General features: G+C 41.5%; 1 protein-coding gene across 2 annotated transcripts; it reads right to left on the bottom strand.

Moving 5' to 3' along the window:
* Nucleotides 1–2,786: 2,786 nt before the first annotated feature.
* LOC120556078 (ZP domain-containing protein-like) lies at nt 2,787–18,104 on the bottom strand. Of its 2 annotated transcripts, none has more exons than XM_039795462.1 (7): nt 18,058–18,104; nt 12,637–12,867; nt 6,964–7,148; nt 6,458–6,858; nt 6,048–6,147; nt 5,546–5,750; nt 2,787–5,462 (listed from the first exon to the last, which is right to left on the bottom strand). In XM_039795462.1, exons 2-7 carry the CDS (start codon nt 12,695–12,697, stop codon nt 5,326–5,328), a joined length of 1,089 nt encoding a protein of 362 aa, XP_039651396.1. In that variant the 5' UTR covers nt 12,698–12,867; nt 18,058–18,104; the 3' UTR covers nt 2,787–5,325. The 2 variants fall into 2 exon arrangements, with proteins under 2 accessions (XP_039651396.1, XP_039651397.1); XM_039795463.1 differs by lacking the exon at nt 18,058–18,104 and adding an exon at nt 15,120–15,595.
* Between the last annotated feature and the right edge of the window lie 2,023 nt (nt 18,105–20,127).

Below are 20,127 nucleotides of genomic sequence, written 5' to 3'. Positions count from 1 at the left end.
GATGAAAGATGAGAAAAGTCTCTCGGCATGTTCTGCAGCGTTAGTTTAGTTTGCTGTCCCATTACTCGACCCCGTAGGGTGATATCAGGTAAATTGGGCCACTTTTTGGTAAATCGTTTGGGACAATAATACAATACCATATATGCTTTTTCCTTGTGTTTTTATGATTACTAATGACTGTTTTTGATAATTTTTTGTTGAAATTATGTAATAAAATATAATTATTTAGGCCCTACAGTTCTTGAAACATCAGCTGTGCCAACTTTTTTTGCATGAGCAGTTTCAGGTAAAATGGGCCAGCTGTTCAGGTAAAATGGGCCAGTCAAACTACAAAGGGAAATAGTAATTTATCATCAATATTAATTTTAAAACACAGTTGCTTATACAGCCACATAACATTTAAATTGCATTAAACAAACATTCATATGTGCCATTAAAAAAAAGAACATTTTGGGTGCAAACCCACATATTCAAATGTGCAATTAAAAAAAGTCCATTATGGAACAACATAGATCAGTGAACTGATGTCAGTGGTGTGTGTGTGTGTGTGTGTGTGTGTGTGTGTGTGTATGTGTGTGTATGTGTGTGTGTCTGTGTGTGTGTGTGTGTGTGTGAACGTGTGTGTGTGTGTGTGACAACACATTTAGAACGAAATGTGCAAATTCACGTTCAAAATTGATAACTGATATGTTTGTGTGTGATGAAAACACAACAATATCTACTACCATTATTACTGTTGGGGAGGTCATGGTGAGTGTGTGTGTGTGTGTGTGTGTGTGTGTGTGTGTGTGTGTGTGTGTGTGTGTGTGTGTGTGTGTGTGTGTGTGTGTGTGTGTACGCGTCGCACGCATATTATACACTCACTCACCTACCTAAACACGTATGTGTGTTTGTGAGTGACACAGATGATGGCCCATTTTAGCTGAAACCATGTTGCCCATTTTACCTCAGTGGGTTAAGGTAAATTGGGGCCAAGAAAAACATTGTTTTTTTTAAATATGTTCATATACCAAACTAACAACATTGTTTCTGATTGATGCCATCAAGACAGATATTAAGCATAGTTTTTTTATGTGCATGTTTTTTTATATAGATTTATCATCCTTATAATAGTTTAGTTAGATTTGGTATGCCAGGCTACTTACCATGCAGCTTTCTGGTGCAGTCTTGATTTGAATTATTCCCCTGCCCACCATAGCAACCATAAACCAATCAAATCACCTGTTACTTGTCAAGTACAGTTAAGACAACAGTTTGAAATCCTTTGCAGTCATTGGCTCTAAATTCCAGAGGGGCTGGGACCCCCAAACCTTAAATGGCCCATTTTACCTGATGGCCCATTTTACCTGATATCACCCTATTTGTGAATACAAATATCTGAAGTGAAAGTTCTGTCACAAAACTATGTTGTTGCGTATCATTACACATTTTAAGTGGGTATATAGGAATCCTGGAGATTTCTTAGTGGGTATACTGCGTATACCTGCGTATCACGTAGACTAGCCTACACCACTGATAGGTACACATTTAAATCGTAAGCCTAAGTCAGGTTTTTAAAACTAAAATGTCCCAAATACATTTGTTTTCTTTTTCAAATAAATGAGTAGTTCTAATTTATCTAGCTATAGCATAGTAGATTGTTTTAATATCAATAGGCTACTGTTAATCCTGTATTTTTAGTGTGACTTTCTATCTTGCAAAATCAATATTATTTCCTCAACAATTTAATGGTGTTTTGATTATGTCAATAACAACTACAGGCCTATAGCCTATAACGTTATATATAGCCTACATATTTATATAGCCTACGTAGATATCCTACTGCAACCGGCATGTAACATGCGTCTCTGCCGCCGCCATGTTACTACGGACACCTGATCCCCTTCTGACCATAAAGACTCATAGGGAAAGACGGTATTTTGTGCTGCTTTCGGATAGAATACGAAATGAATGCCAAAAGTAAGCAACATGGAACAACACTTCAAAGGTGTTTAACAATATTTTACGGTTACAAATGTGTTGAAGTTAATATCACAAGAGGCAACAGTAATCCCTCTTTTAAGATAACATCAAGTTAAGTGACAAAATTAAGCTAACTAATTTCCAGTATTTTTTTTTTGTTTTAGTTTTGAGTCATTTGAAATCTCAGTAAGATGCTAAAAATGATGTTTGTCATCCTCATGTGGCCTATGTTATTCAAGCAGCAGCTTCGGGACTGACCTGCACTTCCACCAGTGGCCACTTGAGGTGAGTCAATCCCCATAGACCCATAGAAAACAAATCCTTGGAAGCCCTGATCAATGTTTTGAATCAAGAAACACTTGTGTTCTCTCCTGACATGCTGTGATTCATCCAATTTCCTTCCATAAGTCACATAACAGCTGGACCGGGCTACTGAGAACCAGCTTCTCCTTTCCATCCAGTCTGCCTGCTAGCTGGAGCCAAGTATCTAACATTCTCATTTAATTTGGTCCACTGTTGCTTCGCAGAGAAATACAATCTTAAAAACAGAGACTATTGCAGCACAGCAACGGTTGATTTACAGCAGAAATGCTTCACATTCAATGGGAGAAGAGTGTATTCATGTGTTAGAGAGAGAGAGCGAATTAAAGTGGACAAAAGCAAAAATATATACGTGACAGAATATGTTTTTACTGATCCATTAAGCAAGTGTATGATTATTGACTTTGGTTTAGCCGTAAAGGGCTTTTAATGATTACACTGGAATGATTATGATTGGGTAGGACTACACATATCAATCAAGATACTTTTTTTTTGTTCCCAGATTTCTTTATTAATTTCAAAACAGCAGTACAACAGCAGTTGAAAAAGATATGTATAAAAACAAGTTTCCTTTTTTGCTTACATACACAATATAAAATACAAAACAAATCAAAGCAAACTAAAACGCAACAACCCCCCACCGTCAGTAATGAGGGTTAAATACAAAAATACAGCAAAACGTTTCAATAGGTAGTCACCCTAACAAAGTACAAAATAGGACATATTGCCAAGTTTAGGCCAATCCAGTCTTAGTCAGGAATATGTGAGAAACTAGTATTCTCCAAATGTAGAAATACATTAAAACATTTTTTGAGAAGAACTCCTTGTAGAAAGTCTAATTTGTTCTAATTGAAGGAAATAAAGGACATCCGCCAACCAGCGTGCATGATAAGAGGGTTCTTAATTTCCATTTAGTTAAAATTAGTCTTCTCGCTAATAAGGTGACAAAGGCAATAACATCTCTATTAGATTTTGATAGGGAAGGCACAAAGGAGGGGACACCAAACAATACGGTGAGAGCATTCGGCTTGATCCTCTATTCAACTATGTCTGAAATAGTTTTAAAAATAGCCGTCCAGAAATTATGCAGAGATGGGCAGAGCCATAACATACGAATTAGATTGGCTGGGGTTTGCTTACATCTATTGCATTTTGCAGATATATCTTTGTAGATCCTAGCCAGCCTCTCTTTGGTGTAATACGTACGGTGCTGAATTTTGCACTGAATAAGGCCATGGTGCGCACATATTGAAGATTTATGCACACAACTAAGAATTTCGTCCCACAAAACCTCAGTTAACTCCTCCCCCAAATCCTCTTACCACAAGGCTCTTATGGGATCCAGTGGTTTTGGATGAAGAGAGAGAATTTGATTATAAATATCTGAAATTAACCCTTTCAATGAACAACTAGGTTTGAAAAACCTATCAAGAGGTGACTCGTTGGGCAAATTGGGGAAGTTTGGGAAGGTTGTGCGAGCAAAACTACAAACTTGTGGTATCTAAAAAAGTGATATTTAGGGACTGAAAATTTCTCTGAGAGCTGTTGGAAGGACGCAAAGGTGTTGTTAATGTATAAATCCTGAAATGATACTATGCCTTGATTGGACCAAATTGAAAAAAGCATTGTCTACAAGAGATGGAGTGAAAGTATGATTGGTGGCTATTGGAGCTTGGATGGAGAAAGATTGTTAACCAAAACAGCGTTTGAATTGAGCCCAAATTCTAAGAAAAGTTCTCACAAGCACATTCTTGCGGAGAATTGGAGGATAAAGTAGAATAATGCACTACAGCCTTCAATGAAACTGGTTTTCTAGAAAATGCCTCCATGGTTACCTAAATCTAAAGTTTCATATTGGAGCCAGTTGGAGCCAGAATTTTAGAATTCTAATATTAGCGGCCCAGTAATAGAATGTCATATTGGGGAGAGCTAACCCCCCCAACTGGTTTGGGTCTCTGTAAATATTGTTTACCCAACCTAGGGAACTTTTTATTCCAAATAAATTCTAGATTAGGCTGTCCAGTTTATGGAAAAAAGACTGAGGGAGGAAAATGGGGACAGATTGAAACAGATATGAGAAACGTGGGAGAGTAGTCATCTTCACAGAATTGACACTACCTGCCAAAGACAAGTTCGAGAAGAGACCAACCATCAAAGTCCTCTTGAGTTTTAGACAGCAAAGGAGTAAAAATTGCCTTGAAAAGGTCTTTAAATTTGTGGGTAACATGAATCCCAAAATATTTAAAGCTATGAGCTTTGAAAGGCAGGTTGTGTAAAGGGAATGTCTGATCAGCTGTATTGATAGGGAATATCTCGCTCTTAGTAAGATTTAATTTAGAGCCAGATATTTGACCAAAGGACTGAAGACAGGCCAGGGCGGCAGGTATAGAAACAGAGAGGTTGGAAAGAAAAAGAAGTAGATCATCAGCATATAGAGAAACCTTTAATTCAATATCGTTTCTGTGTATGCCAGAGATATGGGGGTCACAACAAAATGCCACAGCAAGGGGTTCAATGGCAATTGTGAATAGAAGAGGACTTAGAGGACAACCCTGTCTCTTAGAGCGATGGAGATGAAAGGACCCAGATTGAATGGTATTTGTTCTAACTGAGGCTGTGGGGAGGAGTAAATCACTTTCGTCCAGGATATATATTTCTCCCCAAACCCAAATCTTTCCAGAGTATAGAACAGATAGTTCCACTCCATTCTAACAAAAATCATGTTCTTGTTATTTAATTCTCCTAGACTAGACTGCATGTGTGAAATGATAGAGATTAATTGTGAAGCAATTGTGGAAAAGCATAGCATTCTTTTGTTGTAAAATAATATAGCTAAAAACTAAAAGTGAAATGAATTCATGTTCATATTTTCATATTATGAAAATGTTCATATTATTTTCATTTGTCTTTTAACCAGGCAATATTGTTTCAGTGTACGTTTATGTTTTTTTCAAGGATATTAATTAGTTTAAGAGTAATGACTTTGCTTTATGTAGTCAAATGTAGTTAATACATGATTGGTATCCTGCACACGCTGCTGTCTTAACTTTCAAATGCGGGCAAAGGTTGGTATTTGACCCTTGATAGTGTGGCTTTGTAGACGACTGCGGCACTGATCATGCCAACGGCTGAAAGGAGACATCCAGCAATGAAAAACAGGTTCAGTTTCAGGTTGATCACTGGGGGAAAAATAAACACAATTTCAATTTGATCTTGTCAGAAGTTTTACTCAAACATGGGGAAAAAAACAGTGTTTTCATACCTGGGCTTCCGGGGCTCTCTGCTGATCTCCTTAAGCGCAGAGGACCCTGGGAAATGAAGTGCCTTGAACTCTGAGTGACAGCCTCTCTCTTTGTGAGGTGATGTTGCTGATCATCTCGTCTTTTTCTGGAATTGATGCATCCCTGCGAGCATCTTGTGTCAGGTTTTCCTAATCTACAGATCATTACTGAACAGCTGATGTACACCTGAATGCAACAGAACATGCTGTCATTATGTCAGCAGACATAATAATAACAATAACGTTATTTGTATAGCACCTTTAAAAACAATATATATATATTTTTTTTTACAATTTCTGGAATTGTTAAAAGGATGTTTAATTATTTTTCATTTATCAATTATTAAATGCCTCAGGTGTTTAGAGATGAAGAAGTATTTGTTGTTTCACATAGTGTATTTGAAGCCTGATGAAGCTCCATGACCAACACATTGGCCTCTAACAAAGTTCTTCTTCCAGTCTAACCACATAGTCCATTCTTTACCTGGTCATTCAAGCCGATAAACGTGAAGGCATCCATGCTGAACCTGAATTTTGTGTCGTGGGAGCGGCTATAATTTATAACAGTCGGGTCCACTTTACACCTAGTCAGAGCAAAACAAAACAAACTGATGAGAAATATTGCCTCTGTAACTCTGTGTATTACAATGGGTGATATTTTAGGGACAGAGGTATTGTTCTATTGAAGTTATTTACAACGTAAGGAAAAGAAGTATATAATGCCAAAGATGAAGTAAGTGAAGCATTCACTTGAACATCCTGACATGGTCCTATTGCATAGATGAGCGTCTAAGGTAAGAGAAGAAAATCAATCTACAAAGTGAAACACTGGTCAAAGTTAGAGAGACATTTAATTTCCATCTATAAGTCCACTTGTGGTGTACTCATGCCTACCCTTTATCAATGATGGAGTAGGTTGTTTTGTAGTTTGGAATGTCGTATGGTGACGCACTGCAGGACTCCACAAACAGCTCGGTGTTTACAATTGAGGAGGCGACCTCTATCTGCATGAAAAGCTTTTGCTCACTATCACAGTCCAGAGGGTATGAATCTGGTGTAAGCGGGGTTTGGAATTTCTTATCAGGATAAAATTCAAACTTGTAGGTGAACGTGCCGAAGCCTTTCTCCGACTCTACGACATTCTTCCTGTGTGCACTGAAGCTCTGTTTCACTTTTACACTTTTGGGGTACGTGCATTCGAACTTCAGCTCCAGCAGACATTTCCTGGTGATCACTGCGTTTGCATTGTCGACTAAGGTGATTGTATTTGTGAAAATGAGGTTTTCACCATTTTCCTGCAGAGTCAAAGGTTATGCATTCAGTCATACTGCAAATAAAAAGCAAAACCAATAACTGAGGGAAAGGCACAGCAGGTAATGAAACCAATGACCCTGCGTTACCTCGATCTGAGTGCCACAACCGTTGAGGGGGACTTCAGCGAAGAAGTGAGTGCTGTTGGATCTGAGGCGGCAGGCGGCGCTGGTGGCATCATTGATCCGGAAATCCCCCTTATGGATTCTACGATACTTAGACTTCTCAACCCCTATTGTCATTTTGGACTCACCGCAGATCACACCGGATTTAACTAGAACAAGAGACATATTTCTCAAATAAATATTGGGTGATAAAAACCTGATAAAGCAATAATTTTGACATGGAAATATTGCTTAATGTAGTTATAATAATAATACATTCATTTATATATAGCACCTTTAAAAACAGATTACAACGTGCTTTGACAGACAAAACAAAAGCAGGATACTCAGAAGACAAGATAACAGAGAGCCAAACAGTATGGCCAAATAAAAGCAAGAGAAAATTAATCATAGATAAATACAAATAAAAGAATAAGAGCAATAAAAGACAGAATCACATAATATATTATTATATTAGCGTTCAAGCCAACACAAGCCATTAGAAGTGGTAAGCTGTGAAGGATCAAAACCTTTGAGAGTTTCCCACACCTGCAATTAAGATAACAATTTAGGCAATCCGACAGACACTCGGGCAACACCGTCACCCCCTTTCGTTCAATTTAGAAAACATTGTTTCAACAGCTTAATTAATGATATCCACGAAGTTTGGTGATGTTTGGACAGACTTTCATTGAGTTATGGCCAATTTTGTGCCAGGTCTAGTCAATTGTTTAAAACAGGTAGCTGTCAAATAGTATTTCCAGATTTCTGCCAGCGAGTTTCGCATTAGCAAACAAGTTGAGTTGAAGAAAATGTTTTGCCATCTAACAGTTGACATCACCAAATCCGCCTACACATAATCCGTGGTAGAACTGTGAGGTAGGGGGCAGAGCAGAAAGGCAAAGCGCAGGGCAGGAACATTCTGGAAGTTGTTGCGCCTCTGAAAGGTCAGTGGCAACTTAGTCTCGCTTTGCCACACGCTTTGCGCATTCCTGGATGGGAGAAAAACATGCTCTGGTTTATTGGCATTTCTTTAAAGCAATCACAATCCTCTTTGACGGTGCTAAGCGCTGGACAGAGCTGCTTCAAAATAGTTGTTTGAGAGAGAACTCAGATTGGACAGATAGTCTAGCTAGCTGTCTGGATTTAGCCTGCAGAGATATGAGGAGCAGTTAACCATAGTCCTCACAAATCCACCGCAGTTTAAAATTCCAACAAAAAAGAAAGTGGAAGGAAACGGAAATCGGCGAAAATACATACATCCGGCAGAATTCCCTGTGGCACTGGGTCTATCCCGGAAGTGGAACTTCAAGGATATAGATTAGTGGCAACTAGGTCAAAGTTGTAATAGCGCAGTGCTTGGCGCAAAACTGCTCCTCCCATAGGAAATCAATGGAACGGCCAGCGCATAGAAGCTTTATCGTGGATAGTGTAGGCAGCTTAAAACAATCTAAAGAAGCAGCTAGGCTTTTTGGGTCACCAGGTGTCAGGGGAAGATATATCTGTGTTTCTTCTGCATAGCATTGCATAGAGACATTGTGACGTTGGATGGTTTTGTCCAAGTGGAGCATGAAAATAGGAAATAAATTGGACCTAAAATTGAACCTTGCGGTACACCACACATGATATGAGTTGTAGAAAATGTCCATCCATCCATCCATCCATCTTCGTCCGCTTATCCGGTGTCGGGTCGCGGGGGAGCAGCTCCAGCAGGGGACCCCAAACTTCCCTTTCCAGAGCAACATTAACCAGCTCCGACTGGGGGATCCGGAGGCGTTCCCAGGCCAGGTTGGAGATATAATCCCTCCACCTAGTCCTGGGTCTTCCCCGAAGGCCTCCTCCCAGCTGGACGTGCCTGGAACACCTCCCTAGGGGAGGCGCCCAGGGGGCATCCTCACCAGATGCCCGAACCACCTCAACTGGCTCCTTTCGGCAAAGAGCAGCGGCCTCTACTCCGAGCTCCTCACGGATGACTGAGCTTCTCACCCTATCTCTAAGGGAGACGCCAGCCACCCTCCTGAGGAAACCCATTTCGGCCGCTTGCACCCTGGATCTCGTTCTTTCGGTCATGACCCAGCCTTCATGACCATAGGTGAGGGTAGGAACGAAAACTGACCGGTAGATCGAGAGCTTTGCCTTCTGGCTCAGCTCTCTTTTCGTCAACGGTCGCGATAGATGGAATGTAATACCGCGCCCGCTCGCCGATTCTCCGACCAATCTCCCGCTCCATTGTCCCCTCACTGCGAACAAAACCCCAAGGTACCTAAACTCCTTCACTTGGGGTAAGGACTCATTCCCTACCTGGAGAAGGCATTCCATCGGTTTCCTGCTGAGAACCATGGCCTCCGATTTAGAGGTGCTGATCCTCATCCCAACCGCTTCACGCGCGCCCGAACCGATCCAGTGAGTGCTGAAGGTCGCGAGCCGATGATGCCATCAGGACCACATCATCTGCAAAAAGCAGCGATGAGATCCCCCGCGCCCACCGAACTGCAACCCCTTTCCCACCCCGACTACGCCCCGATATCCTGTCCATAAATATTACAAACAGGATTGGTGACAAAGCGCGGCCCTGGCGGAGGCCAACCCTCACCTGAAACGAGTCCGACTTACTGCCGAGAACCCGGACACAGCTCTCACTTTGGTTGTACAGAGATTGGATGGCCCTGGTAGAGAGCCCCTCACCCCATACTCCGCAGCACCTCCCACAGTATCTCCGGGGACCCGGTCATAAGCCTTCTCCAAATCCACAAAACACATGTAGACCGGTTGGGCATACTCCCAGGCCCCGTCCAGGATCGCGTAGAGTGAAGAGCTGGTCCGTTGTTCCACGACCAGGACGGAATCCGCATTGTTCCTCCTCAACCTGAGGTTCGACTATCGGCCGAACCCTCCTTTCCAGCACCTTGGAGTAGACTTTACCAGGGAGGCTGAGAAGTGTGATACCCCTGTAATTGGCACACACCCTCTGGTCCCCCTTTTTAAAAGGGGAACCACCACCCCAGTCTGCCACTCCTTTGGCACTGTTCCAGACTTCCACGCAATGTTGAAGAGACGTGTCAACCAGGACAGCCCCTCCACACCCAGAGCCTTGAGCATTTCTGGACGGATCTCATCAATCCCGGGGCTTTGCCACTGTGGAGTTGTTTGACTACATCAGTGACTTCCGCCCGGAAATCGACGCCCAATCCCCGTCATCCTCCAGCTCTGCCTCTAACATAGAGGGCGTATTAGTCGGATTCAGGAGTTCCTCAAAATGCTCCTTCCACCGCCCTATTACCTCCTCAGTTGAGGTCAACAGTGTCCCATCCTTACTGTACACAGCTTGGATGGTTCCCCTTCCCCCTCCTGAGGTGGCGAACAGTTTTCCAGAAGCACTTTGGTGCCGACCCGAAGAGTCCTTCTCCATGTCTTTCCAAACTTCTCCCACACCCGCTGCTTTGCCTCTTTCACGGCAGAGGCTGCAGCCCTTCGGGCCCTTCGGTACCCTGCAACTGCCTCCGGAGTCCTCTGGGATAACATATCCCGGAAAGACTCCTTCTTCAGTCGGACGGCTTCCCTGACCACCGGTGTCCACCACGGTGTTCGTGGGTTACCGCCCCTTGAGGCACCTAAGACCCTAAGACCACAGCTCCTCGCCGCAGCTTCAGCAATGGAAACTTTGAACATTGTCCACTCTGGTTCATGCCCCCCACGCCTCCACAGGGATGCATGAAAAGCTCCGCCCGGAGGTGCGAGTTGAAGAGTCCGTTGGACAGGGGCCTCCTCCAGACGTTCCCAATTTACCCGCCTACACGTTTGGGCTTACCAGGTCTGTCCAGAGTCTTCCCCACCCCTGACCCAACTCACCACCAGATGGTGAATGGGTTGACAGCTCTGCCCCTCTCTTCACCCGAGTGTCCAAAACATACGGCCTCAGATCAGATGAAACGATTATAAAATCGATCATTGACCTTCGGCCTAGGGTGCTCTGGTACCAGGTACACTTATGAGCATCCCTATGTTCGAACATGGTGTTCGTTATAGACAATCCATGACTAGCACAGAAGTCCAACAACAAACAACCACTCTGGTTTAGATCAGGGAGGCCGTTCCTCCCAATCACGCCTCTCCAGGTGTCTCCATCATTGCCCGCGTGCGCGTTGAAGTCCCCAGCAGAACAATGGAGTCCCCACTGGCGCCCCATGCAGGACTCCACTCAAGGTCTCCAAGAAGGCCGAATACTCCGAACTCCTGTTTGGTGCATATGCACAAACAACACTCAGAGTTTTCCCCCACAACCCGCACAGGCGTAGGGAGGCGACCCTCGTCCACCGGGGTAAACTGCAACGTAGCGGGCTCAGCCGGGGCTTGTTAGTATCCCCACACCCGCCCGGCGCCGCACACCCTGAGCAACTCCGAGAAGAAAAGAGTCCAACCCTATCCAGGGTTACAGTTCCAGAACCGAGACTGTGCGTGAGGTAAGCCCCACCAGATCCAACCGGTAGCGCTCCACCTCCCGCACCAATTCCGGCTCCTTCCCCACAGAGAGTGACGTTCACGTCCCCAGAGCCAGCGTCTGCTGCCCGGGTCTGGTCCGTCGAGGCCCTGACCTTCACTGCCACCCATGTGGCAGTGAAGGTAGTAATGTAGAAAATGTAATTTGCTAAAATGACAAGGGGACTTCCTTAACCTAAACTAAAATCTGGGGTAAGAGTGATTTGCTAGCCGTTTTTTCCTCATTGTGTTTTTCTAGATGTCATAAAATACAGGTAAAGGCCCTGACACCCCGATTATCGGCCGTCGGACAGTCTGGCGAGGTCAGTGACTCGAGTTTGTTCGGTGTGTTCCGTGCTGTCGTCAGTCGGCGGAGCCATCGGCATCCATTTTGCCGGATTTTACTTGTTGAAATAGCCAGTGGGCAGTCGGACTCAATAAATCAGTGCTTCTTCCACAAGAAGAAGCCAGAGAGCTGACAACGCCAGTGTCTTGTTATTACTAGCCATCGTATTTTCCTCCGTTCAGCGAGTAATGACAACAGCGATCCTTCTTGACTACTATCAACACTCTCTGATGAAAACAATGACTGACGACAGTGTGCTTTTTGTTTACTAGGTCTAGAGAGATGTTCCGTCATTTCCGGTTTTCATTTGTTGGGCGACAGTACAGATTAGCGCCGCCTGCTAGTAATGGTGACGTATTACGCCACGCGCACGCACAGAACGTTCGCTCAAGTCGGTATTGCTTTGGTGTGTTCCGAGTCACTTTTTTGAGAGACGGGAGCCGACTGATCAGTCTGACTGCCTTTTCTGCCGACCGTCGGCTGTCAGGTTGGTGTGTCAGAGCCTTTCTTCCAATTTTGTTAATTTCTCCTACAGTCTCTCTTTAATTCCTGGGTGAATTATTTTAGCCAGGGCTGGAATATTCTATATGACCTTTTGTCTTCATAGGGGGCAATAGATTCCAGGACAGGTGTGATTAAAAGAGTTAACCAGGTCCTCTGTGTTAAAATATGGATTAAAGGCAGTTAAAGAAGCAGCAGGAAAAAGCTCAGAAAACCTGTAGTATGTAGTATGTATCGGAATATAATTTACATTATATATCATATTTAATTTTATAACAAAATATGTTGTATGCTTATGATGCTACAGGATATGTAAGTAAGCAAGTGTTTATTACCAGGATAAACATGACACAGGAAATACACCAGCCATGCAGCCAATATTGGGCCCTTCAACATAGCTGTAGAGATGGTGTTTCTCCTCTGCTGTTTCTTTGCTGGAATCACTTAAAAAGTAATCCACTGCAGGTCACCGATCAGAACCAGATAGATGTCTTCAGCTCCAATGCTTTTATTTCCACCACCACAACCACATTCCTTCTGCACACCCGTCTGGTGAACGAGTGGCCCTGTATGAAATAAACATAATACACAAGAATAAATTTAACCGTAAACAACACAAGAATGTATACAGTACATGTGAAAAAAAATAAACTACTTAAAGTGATGGTTCGGAGTAATTTACCCTAGGGTCCTTTGCACCATGACCTCGAGCCAAACACCCCCAGAAGCTTTTTCACCTGGGTCTAACACTGGAAGCGAGTTAAGCGTAGGGTAGCGTTAGCCGCTAAGTAGCTTAGCGGGGCTAATGGACCCCGTTTGTATCTCTTAAATGACCCCACTAATAATGCCCGAATTATACCAAAGGTCTACAGTAGTACAAATAGGTTATGCTCTCATAAAACGATGGATTGGAAAGTTTGTAAGTACACCAGAAGTTTATGAACACTTGCCTGCTCTCTTCTGCTCTCTGTTGTTGCTGCTTCTGCTACCTGCAGTTACACGAAAGTGCTTAGGGCCGTCTATAAATTACTAAACCGAAAAGAGATACAACAAAAATATGTATTAATTTAATGATTAAATAAGGTAATGTCTCCAAACTTACCTCAATTATTACTTGTCTCCTGCTAGTTATATTACAGCACTTACTTTAAAAATAAGTTAAATTAAAAATATCTTTGTTGCATCTCTTTTCGGTTGTTGTAATTTGTAGATGTCCCTAAGCGCACTCGTCTCACAGCGCAACCAACAACAGCAGAGAGCAGAAGCTAGCAGGCGTGTGGCAAGTGTTATTTACATAAACTTCTGGTGTACTTACAAACTTTCCAATCCATCGTTTTATGCACATAACTATATACTAGCGTAGACCTTTGGTATCATTTCGGGCATTATTAATTGGGTCATTTAAGAAATACAAACGGTCCATTAGTCCCCTAAATCTATCATCTATGCCGCTTAAACTCACCCAATGCTATATAACCAGGTGAAATGAAGTTTGTGTTTTTGAGTGCCTCGAGGTCATGGTGCAAAGACAAATTAATACTCGAACCATCACTTTAACTGCAATGTAGTGCAAACAGCATGGCATGAAAGTGTACAAGCAACAGGAATCTCTGAAGCTGAAACAGCCAAGTCACCCTTTAGCAACACCTGTACTGTATATGTCCATTAGCAAGGCAGCACTTCCTCTGTTGGCCGATAAATTATGTGCAGTGTAGTTTTTACACATGACTATTGTAAGCAAGTAGTGTTTTCCAAGGATGGTGAAGGCATGTCCCGCTCTACTCTGCCTTACTCTACTTCTGATTGGCTTACCCTGACATTCTTACCCTAATCCTAACTAACCCCACCCATTTTACCTAAACCTAACCAACCCAACAAATGAAGGCAACAAGTACCAGCCAATCCGAAGCACAATAGGGCAGGTCATGCCTTCGCCATCCAAGGTAAAAAAAAGAAAATTTGCATCCAGTATCTGCTGAAGATGTACATGCATTGTAATGAGTGGCCTTACGATGTGGTTGTTTGGTACATTCATGTTAGTTACATTGCAAATTAACCCAAGGCAAACTTAACTATACAAGTGTCAAACAACTTTGATAAAATGAATACACACAGTGAGAGGGTCAAAGTTTAAGACAAAAACATGGACAACACCCAAAAACAACTTCATGGCTATTTTAATGTACACAGTGACATGGTTGGCATTGCTAAGCCTCTGTCCGGATTGTTGTGTAGTCATGCCCCTAAAGCATCCCCTGCTTTATCATACATTTTAAAATAAATGGGACCATAATTTACAAAATGAACATGATACTGTTTTGAAGAAGACTTGAAACTCCTGGTAGACCTTTTTCACGGCAGACATGTTGACATGTCATAGCAGGAAAAGCACAGGTGTATTCAAAACCATTAATGATGGCTGCATTCCACTTAGGAGAGGCCCTGGTATTTTGCATGCTGACTCACTGAAATATCTTACTGGGACACTTGATGGAATTGAGCCATCGTTAAGATTATCAATTTCAGCTGTGCTTTTCCTACTATGACAAGTCAAAATGTCTACTGTGAAAAAGGTCCATTGAGACCATAAATCCATCATGAAAATGTTTACAAAGGTAATAAATCAAGTAAGGAGTAGGGTCATTTTCTCATAGACTTCTATACAAGCAGACTTTTGCAACCAGTGGAGTCGCCCCCTTCTGGAAATTAAATAGAATGCAGGTTTAAGGCACTTAACGCATTGGCTTTACTTTTCAGACCTGGAAGCTCTGTCCATTAATTTCAAGCCACAGGGCATCTGTAATTTCGGTTGTCTCACCTTTAGTGAGGAGCTGCCCAAAAGCTCTGATTCAGGATACACTACTTGTGGGAGACATGCATCAGGCCTTCCGATTAGCAAGAGTTTGGGGTAATAGAATTGGGGTAAGCAATGTCTGACGATGATAGCCCAAAGGTTGTTGAGGTTGAGGATTCCTTCAACTTCAATAAGTACTGTCCTCAGAATTTTCTCTGTCACCAGCTGGGCTCCAAGTGTGACTTGCAAGGATTGTTGCACCAGGTATCAGAGAGACTGGTTGGCGAGTACTCTGCACCATCATGCTCCAGTGTGATGATGTAGCCAGCTTGTTACAGCATCTGTATCTCTGTGATGTAGGATGTGGCTAGCTCTGGAGCTTTAGACAGCCTGTTCTTCTGAAGCTGGGGGAACATGGCCTCCTTGGGTGAACACAGTTCAGGGAAGTCCTGGACACTGAGAAGACGAGTGGGATAGTGGTACAAGCCATCTACCTCCATCTGCTGAATCTTTCAAGCAGTTAAGGTTCTCTTTAACTTGTTGTGATCTAATGCTGGCCCTTTCGTTCCATCAGGGTAGCATGCCCTCGGCCATAATCTCTGAACTTTTTCATAAAGGTGTAGAACGTGAAGAGGCAGTGTTGCTCTGTGACCCTGAACTGTCAATGCAAGCCAGGATCTGACTGCCACTGACACCCCAGGTGGTGCACCATGCACTGGCTACACTGTTGTTCTTAGATGCAGATTGTCAGAACTTAACAGCCAGAGCGGATGGACGCTCATAAAGTGTTACAGTAAATGGTCAGCTCCCTCAGTTGCTTGTATTTCCATCATATAGATCAAACCAGGTAGGTGTTCTCCCCTAAGCCCAGTTTTGGTGCTGTGAAGTCTCCCTTTATGTTGAAAACCCATTTAGAGGAACTTTCTGATGAGAAAGATGGTGTTGGAGACAGGCACCTCATGAAGTGTCTGAGCCTTCAATTCACACAATGACATTCCTTCTGAACAACTGTCTACTTTAGTGGTTCTGTATAAAATCTACACAATTTACAAGAATAAATATAATTGTAAATAACACAATAATGTGTACAGCGTATATGAAAATGCAAAACTATATGCAGAGTACACTGTGCAAAGTAGCGAAACTGGCCAACAGCAGTAAAATAGCATGACAATGTACAAGCAACAGGCATGTTGAAGCTGAAATACAGTCACACTCCCAATGTGTCAAAACCAGATGCTTGGTCAGCTGCCTTTGCGTTACTGACGCAAAAATCTCCTTTAGCATCTCAGATGGAACCCACGCAACTTCTAGGCAAGACCCACCCTTCAATAGCGTTCAAACGCTACTATTGGCCTGGCGTCCATGCTGTACCGCAAGTGAACGGAACCCTAACCTTAACTACTCAAGGTCAATGCCTCACCCCAACCAATCGGGACCTGCCCAGAAGTTGCGTGGGATCCATAATAACGCGTGCCTTGTGCATCTGTATTGGGCACTATGAGCCACTGACAAAGCGTCAGTATTTGACGAGTTGGGATTGAGAATGGGTTGTCCAAGTCACTCTTTAGCAGCAGGTTTATTTCCATTAGCAAGGCAGCACTGACCTCTGCTGGCTGATAAAATATGTGCAGGGTAATCAAACCAATTATTAAAAGCAGACTGAGTTAGAAACTGTACATGCCTTGGTACCGGTATGTAATAAGCGTCCCTATGGTGCAGCCGTTTGGTACATTGATGTTAGTCACACATAGATGAAGTTACACACTACTAACTGTAATACAGTTAACTAACACATACTTAGGCAAACAATTAGCACTGGCGGAATCTTACCAAGTAGGCTACAGTTACTCAAGTAGTTTTGGATACTTTTCAGATGACAGTTTTCCATCCCCTGTCCAGTGAAAACCACGTATCTCCAGCAGAGTTATTATAGTAAAGTAAATAATGAAGTAAACTGAAACTAAATAAAAACTAAAACCTTCAAGAAAAACTAAACCGAAACGATATTGCCAAAAGCTACAAAGCTAATAAAATAAAAATGAAGTTAAATCATTTCAGTTTTAGATTTTTTAGCTATAATATTTCATGACTGGAAAAAAAGAGACTCTCATTGTGACATTGAACCACAGAAATGGAACTTTCTGAACTTTGAAACTTCACATGAGATGTCGCTGTGCCTTCATAGCTTCACATCAGACACTAAAGTAGCATAAAGATGAACTTCAAACATCATGGCCATTTCATGTATATACATGAGATATTAAATCTGGCCTTTACAAAACAGACTAAAACTAATGTAAAACTAAAACAATAGCCTATAAAAACTAAAACACTTCTTAAAACACTGAAAACTAAATCGAAACTAAAATGCAATCAAAAAGTCAAATATAAAATTAAAAAACTCATTGGGAATTAAAACCTATAATAACCATGTATCTCCAGATGTGTTGATGTTAAATGTTTGTGATAAACTGAAGGATGAAGTGTTCCTTCATGAGTTGAGAAAATGACTCCTTCTTAAGCTAAATGAAGTCTTTAAAAAGCCTCTCGGATCAGCTTCACTGTCACAGAGCTGAAAACAGGGCTGTTTTTCTGACACCATAAAATGTACAACTTTTTAGAGATATGTTGTTCTCACAGGAGAGTAACGCTACAAATATATGATGATCTTATTTCAATAATAAGAGCATTGCTATAGATTAAATTATTGCTATAGATTAAATTATCCAACAGTAGGCTCAGGGGCGATTCTAGGATCAGACCTTTAGGGGGGCTCAGCCCCTAATGAGAATGTGACCCTGATTTAGTGCATGCAAAAGTGTTAACCCCACCCTGCTAAATTAGTACGTTTTTGACACTATTAACACTATGATGGAACTAAACCTGACACTTTATAAGGCACAGTAATAACGACCAATTTCACACAATGTTCTAACATTCAGCAATTTTAGTTGCTTACCTTTTTAATTTGGGTTCTAATCTGCTATGAAATTACCAACTTCTTCTCTGGGGACTACCAACGTTAAACTTCACAACCGCAATCCTGCTCTACCTCTGACAGATTAGATTGAGACACAGCCAAAGGCGGGAGTCTGGCACAACCATCTCCGATTGGCCAACACTACGTTTCTGTTAAGCCTTTCCTTGACTGGGTTACAGGTGCATAGCATTGGCGACAGACACACAGGATATTAAACCTGTTTCTTTGAACCTGTAATTGTTTGTCCTTGGTGTTCACAAACTCTCACTTGAAGCACTAAAATTGATTTTTTTTTAAAGTTTTATATTATAATTTTTAGGGGGGGCTGAGATGAAATTTTATCTAAATAAGAATTTAATCTATAAAAGGTCTAAAATCGCCCAAGAGTAGGCTACATAAAAAAGAGTTAAATGATCTTAAACATCTGTAAAATGCTATTTACACATTAATGCAGCACGCACATTAATCAGAGATAATAAAACACTCACAGGGAACATTTTACTATACAATGAGTACTTTTACTTTAACATTTTGCTGATAATACTTACTTACTTTTACTTACTTTTACTTACTTTTACTAAGTTTAGAGACACAACTCTATTTAATAATTAAAATATTAAATGTTTTAGGCAAAAAATATTCCCCAAAATTATATTACGCTTATTTTTGAAAGGTAAGTGCTGTAGTACAACCAGCATGGGGCCTTCGATGTGTCAAGATATGACTCTCTGTAATTGTGACATATATAAAAAAAAAAGTGGCAAATAATATTGACCAAAATAATGAATATGCTTATTTTTTTTTGAGTGCTGTAGCACAACTAGCAGGAGACAAGTTATAATTGAGGTAAGTTTGGAGACACTACCTTATTTAATCATTAAATTAATAGATATTTTTGTGTCAGTGTTGTAGTTTGTAGACGGTCCCTAAGCGCTCGTCTCAGCGCCGGCTGCTCCTAGAGACTAAAGTTATTTCCCCAGGTCGGAGGACAGCTCGTTTTGATGAAAATGAGTTTGTAGCTCGTTGTTAACCTTACTACTTTAGGAAATAAAGAATAATACATTAAATATAAATAAAATCAAATATATATGTTTGCATACCACTTGGGTTTGTGCATATATAATTTCATTCTATTATATTCAAACCATTAATATTTTAGAAATTTGCTTTATACCAGGTTGTAGTTGTAATAGTGGGTTTATGTAATGGAAGCTTCTTCAATTATTTTAAAACTTGTTAGCCTGAGTAAAGTTTTTCTGTTAAATACATCTATGCCTACCTGATTTTGTTTTCTGTTAGTGTTATATCATAGGTGCAAGACATGTTTCAGCAGCTACCAAGTAATAATTGAACTATTAAAAAAAAAATAGACTGGAATATTTTCACAGAAGCGGCATCATCATTGGAACGTCTTTATAGTTTTATTTCCCAGTAGGTGTGTCTCACTTTCTGTTGAAAGACACTGCTAACCCATTGAAAGAGTAACCACTGCACCTTCAGCCTAATAAGAAGCTAACAGCATGGATTTCATTGAAGCAGATATTTTTCCTTGTATGTCAAGTAAGAAATCACAAATCCTCCACTTTAAACAGCACATAATGTCACACCACTTGCACCCCTTAAGTGTTCTAATGGGTCATTGATTTGTTGTATTCATCCTTCATCCACTCTTTCACAGCTGCACATCATACTTTGTACCCATTTTCAGATTTTCAGATGGTCTGAGCAACCACAAGTGGCTCCTGGCTAATAAGGTCGGTGGGATGCGGCTGCGGGAGGACTTTACTTTATATGAACAGGCAGCCAGACACAGGCATGCGGCCAGAAGAGAATAATGCCGAGCACTCAATAATGCTTTTATAAGAAATATCGACCAATAATAATTGGCGGTCGATCAATCAGGGCATCCCTAATTCAAACCATTAATATTTTAGAAATTGCTTTATAATAAGTTGTAGTTATAGTGGTTTTATGTTACGAAAGCTACCTAAACTATTAATAAACTCCCTGGTCTGAGTAAAAGTATTTCTGTTAAATGCACCAATGCCT

Source organism: Perca fluviatilis, chromosome 3 (genome assembly GCF_010015445.1).
Source record: "Perca fluviatilis chromosome 3, GENO_Pfluv_1.0, whole genome shotgun sequence".
NCBI classification, from domain to species: Eukaryota; Metazoa; Chordata; class Actinopteri; order Perciformes; family Percidae; genus Perca; species Perca fluviatilis.
The sequence above is the reverse complement of the archived record's forward strand: the minus strand, read 5'-3'. Positions and strand labels throughout refer to the sequence as shown.